The following is a 19549-nucleotide window of genomic DNA, read 5'->3' as shown; positions in this document are numbered from 1 at the left end:
TGCTCCTCTCTTGGCAATCTCCCCTTCCCTTGCCGACGGTGCACAGACTGATCCTTGTGCTCCAGCCCTCTGCCTTTCTACCCCAGCTAAAGATCTGCTCTCCCTCTCGCATCTTGTGGCTGGCAGCCAGCTCACAGCTACACAGCGAATATAGAACTTTTCATCTCTGCCAGCCCATGCTCCCACCCCGACACCTCCCTCTGCCAGCACCGGGGACGACACTGGCATCTCTAACCTAGACTTGGACTTTTCCCCAGAACCTTTTCTCAGCAGAACATCCTCAGGGAGCTGCTACGCAACCCCAGTTCTTGCTTTGATATTCGTCTTTCAACCACTTTCACGTGGCTTTACCTGATTATATCAAGAACAACCCTGCTCCACTCACACCGACCCCGAGGGCCGCTGTTGAAGCCCATTTTCCAACCTGGTTTTGTGGAGGACCGTGTCACCCTCTGCTTTGCGTTCCTCCCTGGGCTCTCTCCCCTGGCACATCAAACAGGAGCTAGCGGTCTTCTCTCCCTGCTCCTCATTTCACTTTGAGTTGAGAAGTCCTTTCTCATTTCTGACTCGCCACGACAGCGTAACCGCATTTTTAAACATGTTTCTTCACATTTTGCCTGAGCGCTTTCACCTGTGAGGTGAACACACGTACACTAAGGGGGTGGTGTGAAAAACTGCAGAGCTCTAACCCACCCGAGTTCCTGCATCCTTGAGGGAACGGCCTCAAGCAGCGCCAGGGCAGGGTTACACTGGTTCTTAGGAAGGATTTCTTTGCAGAAGGGGTTGTTGGGCGTTGGAATGGGCTGCCCGGGGCAGGGGGGGAGTCCCCATCCCTGGAGGGGTTGAAGAGTCGGGTTGACCCAGCGCTGAGGGATCTGGTGGAGTTGGGAACGGTCAGTGTGAGGTTCATGGTTGGACTGGAGGATCTTCAAGGTCTTTTCCAACCGAGATGATTCTGGGATTCTGATTCTGTGATCCTGCCTTCACCTCAGAGCTGAAGCACCTGACAAAGTCTGAGGGGAAAGAAGGCAGCAATCAAAGGCTTCTGATTTTTTATTTTTTTTTTTTATCGGGGCTCACCCCGTTTCACCGGTGTGGGGGGAGATGTGTGAATTTAAACCCAGGACGACCAGCCCGGCCTTGCCCAGGGCGGCCTGAGGGCGCACTCCCCGCCGCCCGCCTTCCCGCCCAGCACGCCCCTGCCCCTCAGCCCCACAGGCCCCGCCCCCTCCCGGGGCCCCGCCCAGGAACCGGCTCCGCCGCCCAATAGCGCGGCGGCGAGCGGGGGGCGTGGCCGCGCCGCCTCCTCCTCCGCGCCTCCCCCCCGCCTCCTTCCCCGCCGCCGCCGCCCCCCCCCGCCCCTCCGCCGCCGCCGCCGCCCGCGGCCGCCGCCGAGGGGAGCTGCCATGGGACAAAAGGCGCGCTGAGGAGCGCGGCCCCAGCGCCCAGGCCGCGCCCGCCACGCTCGGTGCCCGCCGCGGCATGGCGGCCCCGCGCCGCTAGGCCCGGTTCGGCCCGGCCCGGCCCGCAGCGCCTCCCCCCCTCCCCTTACCCCCCCCCGCCATGCCGAGCGGCAGCACCGCCGCGGCCTCCCCCGCCGCCGCCGAGCCCGCCGAGCCGCCGCGCCTCCCCCCCCCTCCCCACCCGCCGCCGCTGCTGCTGCTCCAGCAGCGCCTCGCCGGCCTCGGCCTCCGCCACCGCGGAGGGGCGGCCCGGCGGCAAAGCCGGCGGCGGCAGGCGGGCTTGGCGCCGCCGCCCGACCCCCCCGGAGAGCCGGGGCCTGGCGGGGCGGAGGAGGAGGAGGAGGAGGCGGCGGCGGCGGGGGACGAGGGAGACCTGGAGGAGGAGGAGGAGGAGCTGGTGGCGGGGGAGGACGAGGAGGAGGAGGAGGACCCGGCCGCGCTGCTGCTGCTCTCCTCGTCCTCCTCGCCCTCCCAGCCGCTCCCGCTGCTGCCGGCGCTGGGCTCTGTCCTGCTCTCGCCCTCCTTCGATGCGCAGGAGGCGGCGGCGGCGGCGGCCGGGGCGCTCTGCGGGGCGGACGATCCTCAGGGCATGATGGCGGCGATGCTGTCCCACGCCTACGGCGGCGGCCTGGGCGGCGGCGGCGGCGGCGGAGGGGGGGGGGCGGCGGCGGGCCTGAACGGCGAGCAGGCGGCACTGCTCCGCCGAAAGAGCGTCAACACCACCGAGTGCGTGCCCGTGCCCAGCTCCGAGCATGTGGCCGAGATCGTGGGTCGCCAGGGTGAGTGGGGGACCGGCGCGGGGGGACACCCCCAGTCCCCGGGTGTGGAGGAGGGAGGCGGCGGCGGCGGAGGGGGGGGGGGAGCGGTGGCCTTAGGCCTGGGCCTGCTGCTCGTTCCCCGGGGGTTTCGTGGCAGGGTTTACCCGTGGGGTGCCGGCTGGAGGAGCCCCTCGCCCCGGTAGTAGCTTTGTGCCCCGTAGGGCCTACCTCACCTCTCCCACCCCCCGGCCTCCCCACGGGGGAACGGCAGCAGGCCGGCCCCGCTTGAGAAGGCGAGAGCCAGCGCTGGGCTCGCTCAGACCTTGGCTTAGTTTGAGCTGTAAAACACAGGATATAGCCTGGCCCTGTACAGGTAAGTGTTGGCACAGGCTTCGGGCTTCAGTGACACTCGGCTTGTGGTTTTCAGTAAGAAGCTGCCTTTCGCCGTAAGAACTTTGGACCGTGTTTTCCAAAGACTTTCGGGTTAACTTGCTTGCCTTGCAGAGCAGGGTATGGGCTGACACCCTTCCTCCAGCTTTCCACGGCGCTCGCCGAGACAAAGTGGGACCTCAGGAGTCAGCGAGATGGAGAAAGGAGCCACGTGCAGCCTTCTTCTGTGTGAAAGCCCTTGTCTTTCTGCTCGGGTTGTGGCTTCCTGTTGATCGCTATTGCTACACTCCGTGGGTCTCTGTTACGCCGTTAGGATAAGGTCATATCAGTGATGTCACGTTCGTTGCTGGCCTTTCATGTGGTCTCATGGGAGCGGTGCTTGGAGGAGGCAGAAAGATGATGCTTCACGCCAGCTTTCTGGCGGTGAACCTAATTTTAAAAGCACTTTTTATATCGCAAGAGAAGCGCTGTCAAGTGTGTGGGTCTGGAAATGCAGACAATGAAGTTGCCGCTCTCTTCCTGTTCCCTTTCAGTGTTATTCTTTATTGGTCTGGGGGTGGTGTGTCTTGTTTGCTGATCGACTCCGATAACGAGCGGTTATGCTGTCTGGTCTCTCTACATCAATGTGGCTTTTGTTTCTTTTTCTCCTTGAGTATGGAAGAAATGGTAAAATTATTTTAAACCAGTGTGGTGCGATAAGAAATACCCGCTGAGCACCGATGCTTAGGCAGACTTTGGTTTTATCTTCCTACATTTATTTTAGGCAGCAGTCAAGGGTGGGTTTTTGTGCTGGGTGTGTCAAAGGAGAACGAAAGGCTGTGCTGCAAAAATTGGCAGGTAGCTTCCTCTGATGCAGACAAGTCCGTTCTGTTCAAGCAGAAAATATCTTTTAAGATGTTCAAACGCTATTTCTTGGAAGACTTTGCTCATGTGTCATTGGGGATGACAGGCGGCTGGGGGGGGGGAGAATGGAAAACAGAACTGAAAATGGTTATTGCTACAGTCCTCTGAAAGAGAAATACAAACTAGTGGGCTTCAAGGACCAATTAGGCTGCCGTGTTTATTCTCCACCAGATCAGGATTGTTCTCTGTAGTACATTTTTCAGTACTTTGGGTCACTTAAAAACAAGATAATGGAGTTTGCATAGAAATAGGATCGTTGTTCCTGAAGAGCTCATTTGCTGCTTTTGCTTTTATTTCTTATCTGATGTCACGCTGTTTGGCTTGTGATAAAATATTTAGCCTCAATGGGGAGGGATTGTATCATAAAAAGAATTAGGGCTATGAAAGAGGAAGGAGCAGAAGGAGAGCTAAAAAAACTGTTACCAAATATACTTGCATGAAAGCTTTGCGTAAGGAGGTCCTTCAAAATTCTCATTCAGGGGAGACTTATGCTTAGAGACTGACTTATGTAAGTTGTATTAGTTCCACTAAATATTTGTCAAATTTCTTAGAAATACTAGTCCTTGCGTCTCCTTTTATGGCCCAGATTGCATGGGCTAGAGGCTCCTGCTCTCCCATCCACCTGCCCTGCATGTGTCTGTGCTCTAGCCCAGCAGCTTGGTCTGCCTCGAGCAAGCCTGGCCAGAGCTGCATCCTTCACCCATCCTTCTGCTCTCTCTAAAAATGAAGATGCTGCACATTCTCTTCCTAGCACACATCGTAACCAGCTGGGTGCGTTATCTTGAACGAATTCAGCTGAAGTTTGATGCCAGACTCCTCTGTGCTGTGATACTTTAGCATCTAATTATGTAAGGGCGATGCAATTGGAATGTTACTGCTGATGGATTTTCACGAAGATTAAGTTGATATTCTTTCTTTTGCTGTCTTTGTGAGGTATAAAAAGAACTTGAAATGTCTGCAGCCTGAAAACATCAGCTCTGAAATACCAGGAATGCTGAGTTTGATTTAGGCTTTGCTGGAGGCCTCACTGCTGTGTCTGAAAGCATGTTTATTGTAAGTCCTAACCCCCTAACTGAAAGAGTAATGATAACCGGAATTCCACGGTATTTTTTTATCTAAATTTAATTTTTTGCACAGAGGAGGAGAATATCCAGTCACTGTTTAGCAGACCAAAGGACCCCACGATTCCTAAGAGAGCTGTAAACAAACAAAAACCTTACCGTGCTTGCATTTACTTTATTTTTTTTTCAATTACGTGCAAATTTCAGAAATAAATATAGCCCTTCAGGCAGTGAAGTGGCGCTCCCACAGCCCTGCTCTGGGTCGCTGTGTTGCAGGTTCCCACGTGGGTAGCTGCGCTTGCTGAATCTCTGCTGGGAGCTGGGCACAGATGTGGGATGTCACAGCTATAGGAGGTGTTGGAGGGCCTGAAATGTACCTTGTGGTTGATGGTTTTCTTGTGAAGTACGTTGGAGGCGGCAGGGTTACTGTGACAGGAGTTTAATGTGTTGCTGCTAGAAGCATTTACATCAGCGGAAAAGGCTTAAGTAAGATTTTCTTTTAATGAATAGTAGGTGTTACTTTAAAAAAAAACTCTGTAGTATTTCTGAAACCTGACAGGTTTTGTGCTTTTTTTTGTTGTTGTTGCTTTTTTTAAATCTTAAATGTTCTCAACCTTTTCTTACTCCCCTTGTACCCCCCTGAAAATGAAGCTGACAGATACTGGTTAGAGTAGTGTAATGTAATTCTTTGTAGTCTTTGAAGTGGAAGAATCTCAAAGGTGAACAACAAAGGAAAAGATATTTGTATCCTTTTATTCTTGTTAAGGCATGTGACTAGGAGCCAGGAAAACTAGATTCCATTCATGGCATTGTACAGGCTTCCTGTATGAATTTGAACTAGCTGTTGAATCCAACCTTCGGTAAGTTGGCTGGTCGTCACGCTGATCAGAGAAGTGACTTCCTTTGCTGTCAGCAGCTAAAAATCCTGCATGTGCAAAGTTGCGTTGGTTTAAAAAAAAAAAAGTTGGAGAAAGTGCTCTTCAGAAGTGGTAGCAAGAAAGCTGCATTGCTGAGGCGGTGGCCTTGTTTGCCTGAGAAGAGCTGGCATAGGGCGTATACCCAAAATTATATAAGCATGTATCCAGACTTAAAAAAAAAACACAAACTTCTGGAGAGTTAACTTGGGAGGTTCTGGTTTAATCTCTAAATCATGTGAAGGACTTGTCAAAGTCTGCTGTGGATCACCTGAAAACTGTTTCTTCTAAGTAAAGCTGGTGGTGGTAACTCTGTGGCAGTTCTGCCCTGGTCTGGAGGGTCTTGAGAAGGATTTGCTAAGTGTAAGGGGAGTTTTCAGTGCCTGCTGCTACTTTCTTTACACTAAAAACCACAAAAGACATGTTTGAACACTAAAAGCTCTTTTGAATAGGGGGGAAAAAAAAAAAGGGATGGTGTCTGAAGACATGAACAGAAAGCCTGAAAGATGCTGGAAGGGACAAAAGTGTCCTGTAGAGAGATGCTTCATCCTTGAATGTATTAACCATCTTCTGATAATGATTGTTGGAATGTATTTGCTAATGCATTCCAGTGTTGTGGCTGTCCAAGTAACGTGATTTTTCCAGGTGTTTATATCCTCGATAAATCTGACAATAGTGGTTTTCTTCCCTGAGACATCACTGGAGTTGGAGCTACTTAAGAGAAGCATCAGGCTTTAGAGTTTCTTCAGTAAGGATAGTTTGGATGGTGGCTGCAGAGCTTGAAACGGGCAGGGCAGCCTCCAAACCCCAGATGAGTAAGAGGAGGAGGAATGATATCATCCCATTTCACTGATTAAATCGATAATGACAAATCTTTGCATGAGACGGCCTTGCAACTAAAATAACATTTTTATGCATATTTAATGATCTTGGGCTCCGTCTTTGCTCTTTGATTTTTGAATGTGGGCTCTTGAGCAAAATATTACTTTGCTTAAAATAGTCCTGTAACTTGAAACAAAAAAATAATTCTGATAAGTTGGTAGCTGATAACTATCTAGCCAAATAAAAACAATAGCTATCACTCTTGGGGAGTGGGAACAGTGCTAAAACAATCCTGGAGCAAATACTTGTGTTAGCGAGTACAGTAGATAGATGTCCTCTAGTAGAATAATTATAGTCTTTTCAAGAACTATATGTCTGGTTTTATGTCTCGATATGTTGTGATGATAATGTTACCGAGTTGCTGACAATACTTTACATAGCCTCGACTTAATTGTTAACCTGTAAGAAGTAGTCAGAAAAAGCATAGCTAACTAGTATGAATTCCTTTTTTTTTAAACTGAGTGCTTAAGATTTCCACTCAAGAATAAGTTTAATTTGCATGACTGAAGTCATCACATATCTCTCTGTCAGTTGATTGCCACAGACAACAAAGACCACAGGTTCAGCTAAATTATTTTCAGTGAAAGCTGAAAAGGCAGTTACACCTCAGATTTTTTTTTTTTGCATCTTCTATAACAAGCAGGTTATTAAATGCTATATTAAATGGCTTGTTCTAAAGACTGAAAGAAAACTTGAGCTTTAAAATCCAATATAAAAGCTCTTTTTCTGACAAGTTGAAGGCTCATCACTTTTAGAGCCTGGATCTCCAGGAACTGAAACACGTGAGCGTGCTGTGGCCTGGCAGAGTCTGAAATCGCTGCTGAAGTTTCTGCGGCCTTTTGCTCCGGTGCTGTGTAACAAACATCATTTGAGTTCTGCCGTTTGTCACTTGTGCTATGCAAAGATCCAACTCAAGTTGCAAAGTGTGTCAGAAGGGTGCAAGTTCTCCAGCTGGGATCATCAATCCTCAAGTCATAAATGCTGCTCTTGTCTGGCTTGTTGGGTGGGAAGCACACCAAATACAGTGCACACTCAGGAGATTTTTCTCTTTGTGTAGTCTGCCAGAAATTCTGTAGATTTTCATTTCTGGTATTCATACGTTAATACCTGCATCAGTAAGATTTTTGGATGAAGCTGAAATTAAAATAATCAAAATCTTGTGATGTAAAATGCCAATTCCTACTCCTCTGGTCCTTTTGTTTTTCTTGTAGAATTGCCGTGTTCTAAAAGAGCATGTGTTTTTAAGTTTATAACATACACATACAAAAGAAATCCTGATTAATGTGCTCCTGAACTGCACTGGATTAACCTTTCTGTGGCATGAGAAAAGGGTGATGATTTTTTTTTAAGCTGTTGGTAAAGTCAGCAGATGTTGTGTGTTTCCCTGTCTTAGCCCCTGTTACCCTCTCTTCTAGTACACTGTGGTCTGAATTTCTGGAAGAGAAACTTTGTTCTAAACAAAGTGTTGGATCTCAAAGATCTTAAATTTGTTTTTGATGCAATACCTCCACCCCACAGGGCCAATTCCCTATTGCAGGCAAAAAATGTAACAGGGATAGGGTTGCAAACTTGCTGTAACAAAAAAAAAAAAAAGGCTGCTGAGAACTAGAACATTTTTGTTTAATCAAAAGAAAAGGCCGAAAAGCCCTACATCAAGCATTTGTTTCCAATTTCAGTTGCTCTTTAAGAATGTCTTCTTTTTCTCTCTCTTTCAGGTATTCCTTTAAGTTCATGAGATCTTGCCAGCATCCGAGATCTCAGTTTCCTTCACTGGTGTGAGTCAGTAATTCTGCGGTCTGCACCAAGTTCTCTGCTGCTCCTTTGAACAAAGACACAGTATCTCTTTTTACCCTCTAGTTCGTTTTACATTTGACAATATACTGCGGAATTTTGTGTATAAAACCACCGCTCTAGCAGCATTTTTGAATCGGGGCTTTGGTGTCGGTGAAGATTTGCACATTTTTTTGCAATCTTCCTTTTTTTGGCCCTCTTGGCATGCTGCGTGGCATGCTGAATGGTGATCCCTTTTAATATCCTCCTTGTGCAGGTCGGGTTTCCCCCCGCTGTTGCTCACACCGATCTGCTTCATTCACTAGATCAACGTTCTTCATGAAAACAACTTTTTTCCTGTAGCAGTTTTATTTATTGGACGTACTCCCTCTCTTATTTTCTACTACCGTATCTGTCTAATTTTGCTCAGCAGCTGCTACCTTAGTCCTGGTGCTGCAGTAGTGCAAGTAATTAATAATACAAGTTGCTGCCCTCTGGCTCTTTTGCTGCGTGTAACTTGTTTACTGAGTTGCCATCTGTCTTGGGAATTGGAGTATTCCTCTGCCTCTGAGATTGCTGATGTGATAGATTGTCCCAGCCTGACATATAGAAGGAAACAGTGTGCAGGCTGACTGCTTCATAAATTGATTGATAAATTGATACATACTTAAGAAATCTCTAATAAAGAGTTTGTACACAGTTCTTGAACAAGGGCTTTTGGTTTCCAAAAGAGGGAAACATCCCTGAGAGCTTCTGAGCAGCCTTCCTTTGGGAAAATTTCTCAGCATTGTCAGACTCTTAAAGCTCCCCTCTTTTCCCATCTGTTAGCTTGGCAGCCAAACGAAGTCCTGCTCCCTGTGGTCTGGCACCACTGAGGGGCTGACTGATTCCTTGGCTTTTGGTTAAAGTGCTTGGGATCTCCAGGTTGTCCTTCTGGTGCCTCAAGCTTCAAGTGCTGGTCTGGAAAGTACCACGTCTAAAACTCCTTCTGCAGTCCTAGCTGAATACTGACAGGTAGGAAAGTTGTGTATCATCTTAGCATTCATACACGTAAAAAATACAAAGCAAAAGAAGTGGTCAGTTGCTCCTCAGAAATGGGTAAGTGTGATGGAATTATAATGGGAGCAGTCTCAGTCGCTATATATAGCGTGAGTCATATTGAAATGTTCCACAGGCAGGCACAGGGGTTTGGGAACTGCCGTGTAACTAAAAGCCTTTGATTGCAGCGGTAAGTTAATGAGGGGGTCAGGAGGCAGGGAAAAATGTCTTTGGTAGAAAATGCTCTAATTTTTATTTTTCTTGACTTGTATGCCATCATTCCTTCTCTTGGAGTAACTTTATCAGAGTGGCTGTCAGTTGAGTTTTTCTTTCTCCTCTACGCTACTCACTAGTTAACCTACTTGTAGCATTGCTTATTGTAGTGTTGTATGAGTTATTACCCGTGTACAGCACTTCTGAGGTACAGTTGTTTAAAACCATTAATACAGCCACACTCCAGAGCAGAGAGCCAGAACTTTGTTCCCAGGTTTTAGATCATAATGATATCAGTATCGTGTTTGGATCATAAATTTGAGAAGAAGCTCTGGTGGGTTCCCACGAAGCATCCCTACTGTGATAAGTGGAAAAATTCTTGTCGAAAATACAACCTGCTGAAGGGCAGGAGCACAACTAGCCTGTGGGGAAAAGCCTTTGCCCAGGGGACATTAATCTCACAACTCTGTGTGTGTGTGTTTCAGGTGGCCACCTCCAAGGAAACCGCAGCTTGGGTAGCACCCGGGAGGAGATTGCTTTGGTTTGCTAGGTGAACAAAATGGCTGTTGCTTAAAATCTGTGTGCATCCATGTCCCCATTTAAGCAGTTAGCTGCTCTCCTTTGGGGACTGCCTTCTGTTCCCAAACCTGCCAGCGACCTGCCCCGCGAGCTTGAGCAAATCCCAGCTGCAAGCTGCGCCTGTCTCTTGGTGTATCCATATTTGTTAGCTCTCTGGCATGTATCATGTCTAGTTGTCACACGGGAGCCCTAATCTTACCACCTAATTAACCCAAATAGTGATCAGACTATTATCTGTACTATATAATGCTAATGGAGAGCTGTTAAAGCTGTTGGTGGTTGGTCTAGTCCTGTATTTGGAAGGGATGCTGCGCTCTGCGATGAGGTATCTCTCAGCTTACCTCTGGCTGGAGAGAAAGCTGCATAAAAATAAATGGAAACTTGCTTTCAGAAAAATCGGTTTGATAATTATTATCCAAGTTTAGGCTCTTAAAATTGTTTTAAAAAAAATTAAAAGCTTTATTTTTACAGCCTTCCTTGCTAAAATCAAAATGCCACAGGGGCCATAGCTGCCTGAGTAAAGGGTTTTGTGCAAATTGGTATCTTTTGCAAGTGCAGAGAAATTACTTTATCTTCCTTGAACCAACTAACTATATTCAACAGTCAGTTGAAAAAAAAAAAAAATTGTCAGGAGTTGAAATTTCTCCAGTCCATGAATTAAAACAAAGTGTGAGATGAATTAATTGATCTTAGGTGAAAGCAGATGGTAACCTGAGTCAGTCCCTCAACTGGCCAGACAACAGGTAGTATTTTGTATGACTTTAATAACCCAGAGAAGTACCAAAAATGTTCTGGTCTTGTGTAGCCAGCCTGCTTGAGGAGTATTAACCATTAAACAGTGTAGAATAGGATTTTTGTTTTCTGTCTCAGTGCAGCTTCATCTCTGCTTAATAAATGGGGCATAAATCAGTTTTCTACTGTATAATCACAAACTGGATAGATGTTTTTAGCCATGTCACAACTGAAGGGATGCACCGTGTTTAAGCAAAAGAATGCAGCTTATACCACCAGCTCTTCTGAAAAATAGGTAGAGCAGTCATTCTTAATGAAGTAGATTAATTTTGGGTTGTTAATCAGGTGGGCAGTGTTATGCTCTGCAGCCCCAGCAGCTGTTGGCCTTCTGGTACATCCAGTGCTTCAGTCTCTGCAAATCCTTCCTTACCTTAGCTGCAGGAGTTCCCACTTCCCAATTAAAAGCTTGTGGCAACCTAGCAATGAAATAAGGGCTGTGCCAGCTTGACAGACTCCACTTTTAAAGCTGTGTCTGCACCCAACAGTCGCAGGTTCATCAAAAACAAAGAGCCCTGTGCAGTCCCCTTGCTCCTTGGCATGCCCGGTGGTGCTGTGCCAGCCCCTGCGGATCTGCAGGGACTTCCCAGACTCTGCCTTTACTTTCTAGGTAAGGAATTAGCCACAGCTTTACTCGCAGCTCATGGTTCCAGGTTGACATGACTAATTACTCTGTCGCCACCTCCTTACTGGGTGTCAGCGTATTACCAAAGCTGTGGCCCGAGTGCTAAAGACTGTATTCAGAGTGGAGGCTGTAATACAGTATTGCCTTTCATCAGATAACGGCAAACCTACTGAAAAATATATTCCTGTGAACTACAGCTTTCTCTTTGGTGCTAACAAGCTGCGGAGGCCAATCTGTGAGATCTGCCCTTTGCCCGCGGTTGCTCTGGGGCTGATTTGGAGGACGCTGGGTTTGTCTTGCGTCCTGTGGAAGAGAGGAGTTGGTGCTAATGCAGCTTCACCTGGCTCGCTGCTCTCGCAGCCCGGGTGTCTTCCCACAGGATTTGTGTGTCTCAAGAGCTGGAGGAGGTTCTCTGGTTTGATCCCCTTAGCTCAGTACTCCTCAGGAGCAGGGAAGGAGAACAAGCTGCTATTGTCACTTGATGGAGGTTCACAGGGGCTGCTCACTGAATTTTTACCCACTGTGACTTCCAGGTTTCTACTGAAATAAACTTTCACCTTTTTTTTTCCTAACAACTGGGGAGGCAAGGTTAAACAGCCATGATGCTAAGAAAGTTTGGGTTCCCCTGCATGCCTGAACCCCAATTTCACAGCACTTGGCAGGAGGACTGTGGTGGGTACGAGGCATGTGTCCCTGCGTTGCCAAGCTGCATTTTACTTTTTTGGGTGGTTCTTGGCTGCCAGCCCCAGGCTGACTGGTGTGGTGTGAGGCAGGCGTGCACAGGGTTGCCGCTGCGGTCGCTTGGCTCTGCTGGCTCCCTTGGGGAGTTTCCCTCGTCGAGTAAATGGCCTGAGATTGGGTTTGACCTCTCTCGAACTGCTTGCGATGATGAAAGGTGAAAGTTGGAGTGATGGGTGAGGACTGTGGGTGCTGTGGCTGCTGTGGCTGTGATGCTTAACCCTCGCTTCAAGGGGGAAAAAAAAAAAAATAATCTGTCTTCCTATCACCTTTTTTTAATAAGGAAGTATTTGATCATTTTAAATTGGTAGTGTATGAGGTAAACAATTCCTTCAGAGCTACCCTTAAGTTTCTTGGGGACTATAATGTTCATAGTGTGTTTAAAACGTTCAGTCAAATAATCCTCTTGAGGGAAAATGGGGAGGAGGCTTGAGAATGATACAAGTCAGCCGGCACAGGATGAGCGCTGCCTGCAGGGCTTGGTGTGGGCTCAGCTCCTCGTCGGGTGCCTGGGCAGGCAAGTACTAAATCTTTGCCTAAATAAAAGCAAAACTAAAGGATTTTTGCTTTAACCATGTCAGTTGTGGCTGAGTGTGCTGCGTAGGAATGCCTATAGTGCTGGACCAAGTGTGGTAACCTTGTATTGTATTGACTTCCTTTATCATAACAAAACTAAAATTAGTTTGAAAGGCTTGATTAAACTGAATTTTCAGTCTAGAAGTCCCCTCTTCAGGCTTTTTTTCAATCTCTGGACTTCAAAATCTTCGCTGCAATGATCTGATGATTTACAGCAAAAATGTGGGGCGGTGTTATTTTTATTTTTCCTTTGTCTTTCTGTGTCTAAGCTCGGGAGATTGGGAAACTTCTTGATTCATCCTTCGGCCACATGACTTCATAGCTGGCCGACCTTGTGTCATCGTGGCCACAGCTGCCTCTGGATGCCCTGAATTGTCGGAGAGGGGATGGGATCAGCCATACTTCGTATCATCGCCTCGGTAGTGACTAAGGGAGGAGGGTGGGAAGCCAGAGCAGCTGAGTAAAAGCAAATAGAAAAATCATCCTGCTGGAGTGGTAATAATGGGCTACTGACCTTGTGTTTTGCCTTGACTTTGTCTGTTGAGGGGTTTTCCAGCACTCCTTGCAGACAAAACCCAGCGGGTATTGACTGACTCATTCAGAAATGTTGGGTTTCATATGTGGTGACTTTCTTCAGTTCTTTCTGACTTTTCAGATAAAGTTTTGAGGTTGACCTTGACGATCTGTGGAGTCAGCTTTCCATTGAAGCCAGCTTTCTGATGTTTAAAAGTCTTGTTCTGTCGCTGCAGGGAGTTGAGGCAGCGTTTGGCCTCTGCTTTCTAGGTATGTGATTTGTACCTTAAAAGAAATTTCTGCCCACCTTGGCCTGTGCCATTCTGCAGCCTGAGGAAGAAAGGCAAGAAGGCTTTTTTTTTCACACCAGTGTGGTTTGGAAATGTGGCTTTGGCAAAGCAATCTTGGAGTTTGCAGCTGAAATGGCAAACGGAGCTGAAGGTGCAAACTTCTAATTTGATTTGAGCTTCTAAAACACCAAGAAAAGCTTTTTTTAAAATATAAACTGTAAGAATCGGTAAGGCGCTTTGGGATCTAGGATTAAGCAGGCTCTGAACTGTGGTATATAATAAAGAATTATATAGCTATTTATATATGTGTATGTCTTGTATTAGATGCTCCTAGTGTTCTTTAAATGCTGCCTCTAATTTTTGGGAAATAAGGTTATATGCTTGGGTGGAATGGAGTGAATGAAAGTAATCTGTAAATTGGAGAATAATTGCTACCCATCTGACTTTAGTTTTAGGTGTTCCAGTAAAAAGGGCTTGACTGGTGTGAAAACTTCAGCAGCACCATTTTAGGGATTCTCATGGGTTTAAGGTGTGAGCCCACCATCTTTTCTGAGTAACTGTGAAGGAATGGGAAGCGGAGCGGGCGAGCAGATTTACTTCCAGGGAGAAAGGCAAACAAAGAGATGGGGGGAGTAAAGGCAAATTGCCAAAGTGGGCTGCTGCTGTCTGTTACGAGCTGGGAAATGGCATGGCTTCAAAGGATGTGTGTTCTGCTTCCTTAGGCCACCTCACGCCTGTGTTTTCCTTTTTTTTTTTTTTTTTTAATCTGGTAGCGCGCTCATGCCCTTCTCGGTGGGCTGTGGTGGGAGGTTGAGGCTTCTGGGTTTGTTCTCTCCTACAGACACTTGCTGCTCTTGCAGAACTTCTAGTTTGGCTCTCGAGATCTCCATCCCCCTCCTTTGCACAGCTCTGCCTGTGCCTCCCTCCTTCCCTTGCTGGGAGCCCTCCCGTGTGCTTTCGGGTGGAGGTAGGGCCTCCCAGAGCCCTCCAGACGAGCTGTTGAAGATAATGAACTTCCTCTCCAGCTGTGTCCTGGAAACAAAGGCCTGTTGTGTTCAGCCTTTGTCCTTGCTGTGAGCAGGGGCCCTGCAAGAAGCAGCTTTTCCTTCCCTCTATTCCCAACCAGCATCTGCATATTTGCTTTTTTTTTTTTCCATTAGCAGATAGTCCTGAATAAGTGTGTCTTTGAGTGGCTTTCGAACTGTATGGTACCTTGGGTGCAAGGGACTGACAAAACACTCTTTCAAGAGACTAACCAGACAGTTAGGAGATACTTAACGAGGAAAATGGGAACAAATTTCACTCTGCAAGTGGAGTGATGCTTAAAACACTTGGTCTGCAAATGTTGCTTGTAGTTGTTTCAAGATGAAGTTTGCTATAAAACGGCATTTAGTGTGCCATGCTTTTGAATTTGTGTTAAAATAGGTTAAATTCAGTTAAGACTGAATCCAGTAGACTGTCATGGACCTACTCGTGTCTCTTAATTTTGGCTTGTGTCTTTTGGTTTTGCCCTGCCTGCTTTTCTGGTCCTGCGAAGGTGCTTCTGCGTGCACCGTGCCAAAATGCCTTTAGCATCTTAGGAAAGAGCCTGCTGCCACTGTGTCCTAGCAAACTTTATAATTCAGTCCCCCAAAATCAAAGACAAACGTTCCATTAGCTTTTTGCTTCTCTTTCAGACTATTTTTACCCAGTTAACGAGAGAAATTCCACGTAGGCACATAATATTACGTAGTAAGCCTTATTTGCATGCAACAAACTGCTTGAAGTCCTACTTGACAGTTCAAGGAGTGGCTCCTTCACCCCCCAGGGAAGAGTAAGGTTTAAATAACACTTATCGATAACAGGAGGCAAATGAAGAGTTCTCAGTAAATCAATAATTTTATCTATATCCTACACAGGTTGTGATACAGACCCTTCTCTCACTTGTAAATGTTTAATTTGCTTTTAGGGCACGCTTGTCGTGAAGGGCTGGTGTGTCAGCACGCAAGTATGAGTAAAACTCCTTTTGCTGGAGCTTAGAAATAACTGCAGGGTACCCAATCAATAGGAAAAACTTAAACCCGCCGCTATTCCTGCGATAATCATGAACGTGGCTGTTGGTAGGAAAAAGCCATCCACGTTTATTCACGGTCTAATAGCAGTTGAGGAGATAGCAGGCTAAACCAGCCCAAGAAACGCTGCTAAAATAGTTTGTGGCCGTGTCAGAGGTCTGTTTGGAAATAATAGGTAGAAGTTGGGACTGCTTTCTCTAATGTGGCTTGCAGAGATAAAAATGGCAGCTTCTGGTTTCACCCTAGGGTTTCTTGAAACTCTCAAACAGCTTAAAATAGATGGCTTTCTTGTGGCTTTCTAAACTTAGATTCAACTTGCATGTGTTTCCTTTAAACAGGTTGCAAAATCAAAGCACTAAGGGCCAAGACAAATACTTACATTAAGACCCCCGTTCGTGGAGAAGAACCCATCTTCGTTGTCACGGGACGAAAAGAGGACGTAGCCATGGCCAAAAGGGAAATTCTCTCAGCTGCTGAACACTTCTCCATGATCAGAGCGTCACGCAACAAGAACGGTCCTGCCCTGGGAGGTTTGCCCTGTACCCCCAACCTGCCGGGCCAGACGACGGTCCAAGTCAGGGTGCCTTACCGTGTAGTTGGGCTGGTGGTGGGACCGAAAGGAGCAACAATCAAAAGAATTCAACAGCAGACCCACACCTACATAGTCACACCCAGCAGAGACAAGGAGCCCGTCTTCGAAGTCACGGGAATGCCCGAAAACGTCGACCGTGCGCGCGAGGAGATCGAGATGCACATAGCCATGAGGACCGGGAACTACATCGAGCTGAACGAAGAGAACGATTTCCACTACAACGGTACGGATGTCAGCTTTGAAGGAGGCATTCTCGGCTCCGCCTGGCTCGCTTCTAATCCTGTCCCTCCGAGCCGCACCAGAATGATTTCTAATTATAGAAATGACAGCTCCAGCTCCTTGGGAAGTGGCTCCACCGATTCCTATTTTGGAAGCAATAGATTGGCTGACTTCAGCCCGACGAGTCCGTTCAGCACAGGCAACTTCTGGTTTGGAGAAACGCTGCCTTCGGTGGGCACGGAAGACCTCGCGGTCGACTCTCCGGCGTATGACTCCTTACCGACTCCTTCCCAAACCATTTGGACCCCTTTTGAACCTGTAAACCCTCTCTCTGGCTTCGGTAACGACCCGACTACTAACGCCAAGCCTCAGCGCCGAGGGAGCCAACCATCTACTCCTCGCCTGTCACCCACTTTTCCAGAAAGTCTGGATCACCCGTTGGCTAGGAGAGTGAGGAGCGACCCACCGAGCGCCGGCCACCAAACCGGCCTTCCCATCTACATCCCTGCTTTCTCCAACGGTACCAACAGCTATTCCTCTTCCAACGGTGGCTCCACGTCCAGCTCGCCCCCCGAGTCGAGACGGAAGCACGACTGCGTCATCTGCTTCGAGAGCGAAGTCATTGCGGCCCTGGTCCCCTGCGGCCACAATCTCTTCTGCATGGAGTGTGCCAACAAAATCTGTGAAAAGGAAACGCCATCGTGTCCCGTTTGCCAGACAGCTGTTACTCAGGCAATCCAAATTCACTCTTAAATATATATAGATAGTATTATATGTGGACTTTTAAAACTCTTAAAGGCATGGGTGTAATGGTACCCTCTAGTAAACTTCCTAATGAATTCTGACTGTTGGGCTTTCTTGGGATTAGGCTGAAGTTGTTAATAAAATTTCTACTTTCTCAAAAGGCTGCTACGGTAACACTAAACCTAGGTGGTCTCTGTCTGGTTCAGTGTAAGCAGATGGCACGTTTAGCAGAGATACATCTGGTGTGATGCTATGGCACAGCGAGGGGAAGTTTTCATCAATTACACAACTTTTAAAAAAAACAAATTTGACAGGTTTTTCTAAAGGATCTCTGTGAAGCGTTGGGACTTCTGTGCGCTGGCAGCAATGAACCTCGTCGCCTAAACGCAGAAGTACTCGTCCGCCGTGGAGGGTTTGTGGCATTATCAATATATCAAACAACACTTCCAATGCTGCCTTCTTTACACTGCCAGTTTTGAAAAAAAAAAAAAAACCAAACAAAAAAAAAAACCAACAACAACAAAAAACAGGTTTGGGGAAATTATTTTTGCTTTGTGCAACAACTTATGCCTAATTCTTCAGCATTGCAAATACCTTTATTTTAAAGCATAGTTTGATTTATTGAAATGGGTGATGTTATTGGCAGGTTCAGCAAATAAATTATGGTGAGGCGGGGCTGGCGGGGGGGAGAGAAGCTGCCCGACACACCTCTCTTTCACCCGACGTGTGAGGGGCAGCGTGTTCAGAGGATCAGGAAGGTCTCAAGTTGTGAATTCCTACCCACTGCTTTTTCTTAATGTAATGTGGAAAAGTCTGGCTGGCTTCATCCCATTTCAGTAAGGGCTTTGGGATGCACATACTTCGACTAATAGTGAGGATGCTGACATTCCGTTCATTAGTCCGATCAAGCTGTTCTTAAATTACATTTTTAGAGAGTATCTAGTTCAAAATGTGAAGCATTTTTATGTTCAATCCATATTTGTCTTGCACATATATAAATATATATTTTATTTTTAGTAAGGAAAAGGAAAAAGGGGGAGTTGCGTACGTGCCCGTGTATTATTCATGACAGCAGCTGTGACAGTGGCCCTGCAATCAGTTTACTTCATTTCAAAACTGTCTTTCCAATCATAAAGAGGAGGAAAAAAAAAAAAAATGTCTTTTGAATGCGCTTGTTACATTTCAACCTGTGGATGTTTCTAGCTCTTTCATCCTCAGTACGTTCCCAAATCTGTGCTGGCATATATTAAAACAACAAAAAAAAAAAAAAAAAAGACACAAAGTGGAGTTCTGGTGGATTTTTCTATTTTTTTTTGAAGCATTATTTTCCCAAGACAAGACAAAGCTTTTTTCTCAGTATAACGAAAAGAAATTATATGTGTATTGAACTAGTAAATATACAGAAAATTTTATTTTTTATTTCCACTTGAAGAGTTACATTTCGTATAAAAGTTTACAAATAACGGTTTTTATTTTATGATTTTCAGTATAAGAGTTGCCTTGACGGCATATTACGTACTGCATAACTTTAATGCTATAATTGCTTGTAGAATAGTTCCATGTCAGTATTGAAACCTAATCTCTAGCTGCAGTCTTGTAGATATGAACAAATGTTCACTGAGCATGTATTTTGTATTTTATTGCATCGTACACCGCAACTAATAAGCCAAGGAATCGACAGACATTAGGTGCGTGTACCATTTCTATAAACCACAAACTAAGAATGATAAACTATCAATATAGTTTAGTATTTGCTAATTTTACTACACTTTTTGTTATGTATATGTAGGGAGGTCATAGGGATTATGAATTCAATTTGAGTAAAGTTTAAAAACCATATATTTTATGATAAAGGGCCTTTAACTTATGATGGCCAAAGCACTGATATTATATATTTGCTGTAAAGAGAATTATAAGAGTTTTATTTTTCTGATATTAAAAGTTACTTAATAAAGACTTGTTTCCATTAACTTGAATGTTTTGCTGTCTTCATGGTTGTCACTGGTGGAGGCTGGGGCTGCCTGACCCACCTTGGGGGGAGGATTTCCCTGTGCTTAAAACACCGTGGCCCTGATTTTGATGTGGCTGGGTGACTTCATGGGTGAAAAATCTTGTTTTCTATTAATTTCTGACTTTAAAAAGCAACTTGTGCTCTTCTGGAGGGCCCAGCTCAGGGACTTGCAGCTCAGAGTTATGTTGGTGTAGCAGCATGGTGAACTATAATGAAGTATTTCATTGAATCAGAAAATCCCAGACTGGTTTGGGTTGGAAGGGAGCTTAAAGATCACCCAGTGCCACCCCACTCCCCCGGGCAGACACACCTTCCACTAGCCCAGGTTGCCCAAAGCCCCGTCCAACCTGGCCTTGAACCCTTCCAGGGAGGGGGCAGCCACAGCTTCTCTGGGCAACCTGTGCCAGGGCCTCCCCACGCTCACAGGGAA

General features: G+C 46.5%; 1 protein-coding gene across 1 annotated transcript; it reads left to right on the top strand.

Moving 5' to 3' along the window:
* The first annotated feature begins 1548 nt into the window (after window positions 1-1548).
* MEX3C (mex-3 RNA binding family member C) lies at window positions 1549-19078 on the top strand. The gene is made up of 2 exons (XM_074855144.1): window positions 1549-2242; window positions 15892-19078. The coding sequence occupies exons 1-2, from the start codon at window positions 1564-1566 to the stop codon at window positions 17115-17117; spliced, it is 1905 nt and encodes a 634-aa protein (XP_074711245.1). The 5' UTR covers window positions 1549-1563; the 3' UTR covers window positions 17118-19078.
* The last annotated feature ends 471 nt before the right edge of the window (window positions 19079-19549 follow it).

Source organism: Strix uralensis, chromosome Z, assembly GCF_047716275.1.
Source record: "Strix uralensis isolate ZFMK-TIS-50842 chromosome Z, bStrUra1, whole genome shotgun sequence".
Lineage (NCBI taxonomy): Eukaryota > Metazoa > Chordata > Aves > Strigiformes > Strigidae > Strix > Strix uralensis.
Note: the sequence above shows the minus strand (reverse complement) of the source record. Positions and strands in the feature narration are given on the sequence as shown.

Bases quoted from the DNA above. Each gene is read 5' to 3' on its own strand.
- MEX3C (XM_074855144.1), top strand. From the start codon at position 1,564: ATGCCGAGCGGCAGCACCGCCGCGGCCTCCCCCGCCGCCGCCGAGCCC. The intron at 2,243-15,891 runs GTGAGTGGGGGA...TCCTTTAAACAG, and splicing joins CGAGATCGTGGGTCGCCAGG to GTTGCAAAATCAAAGCACTA.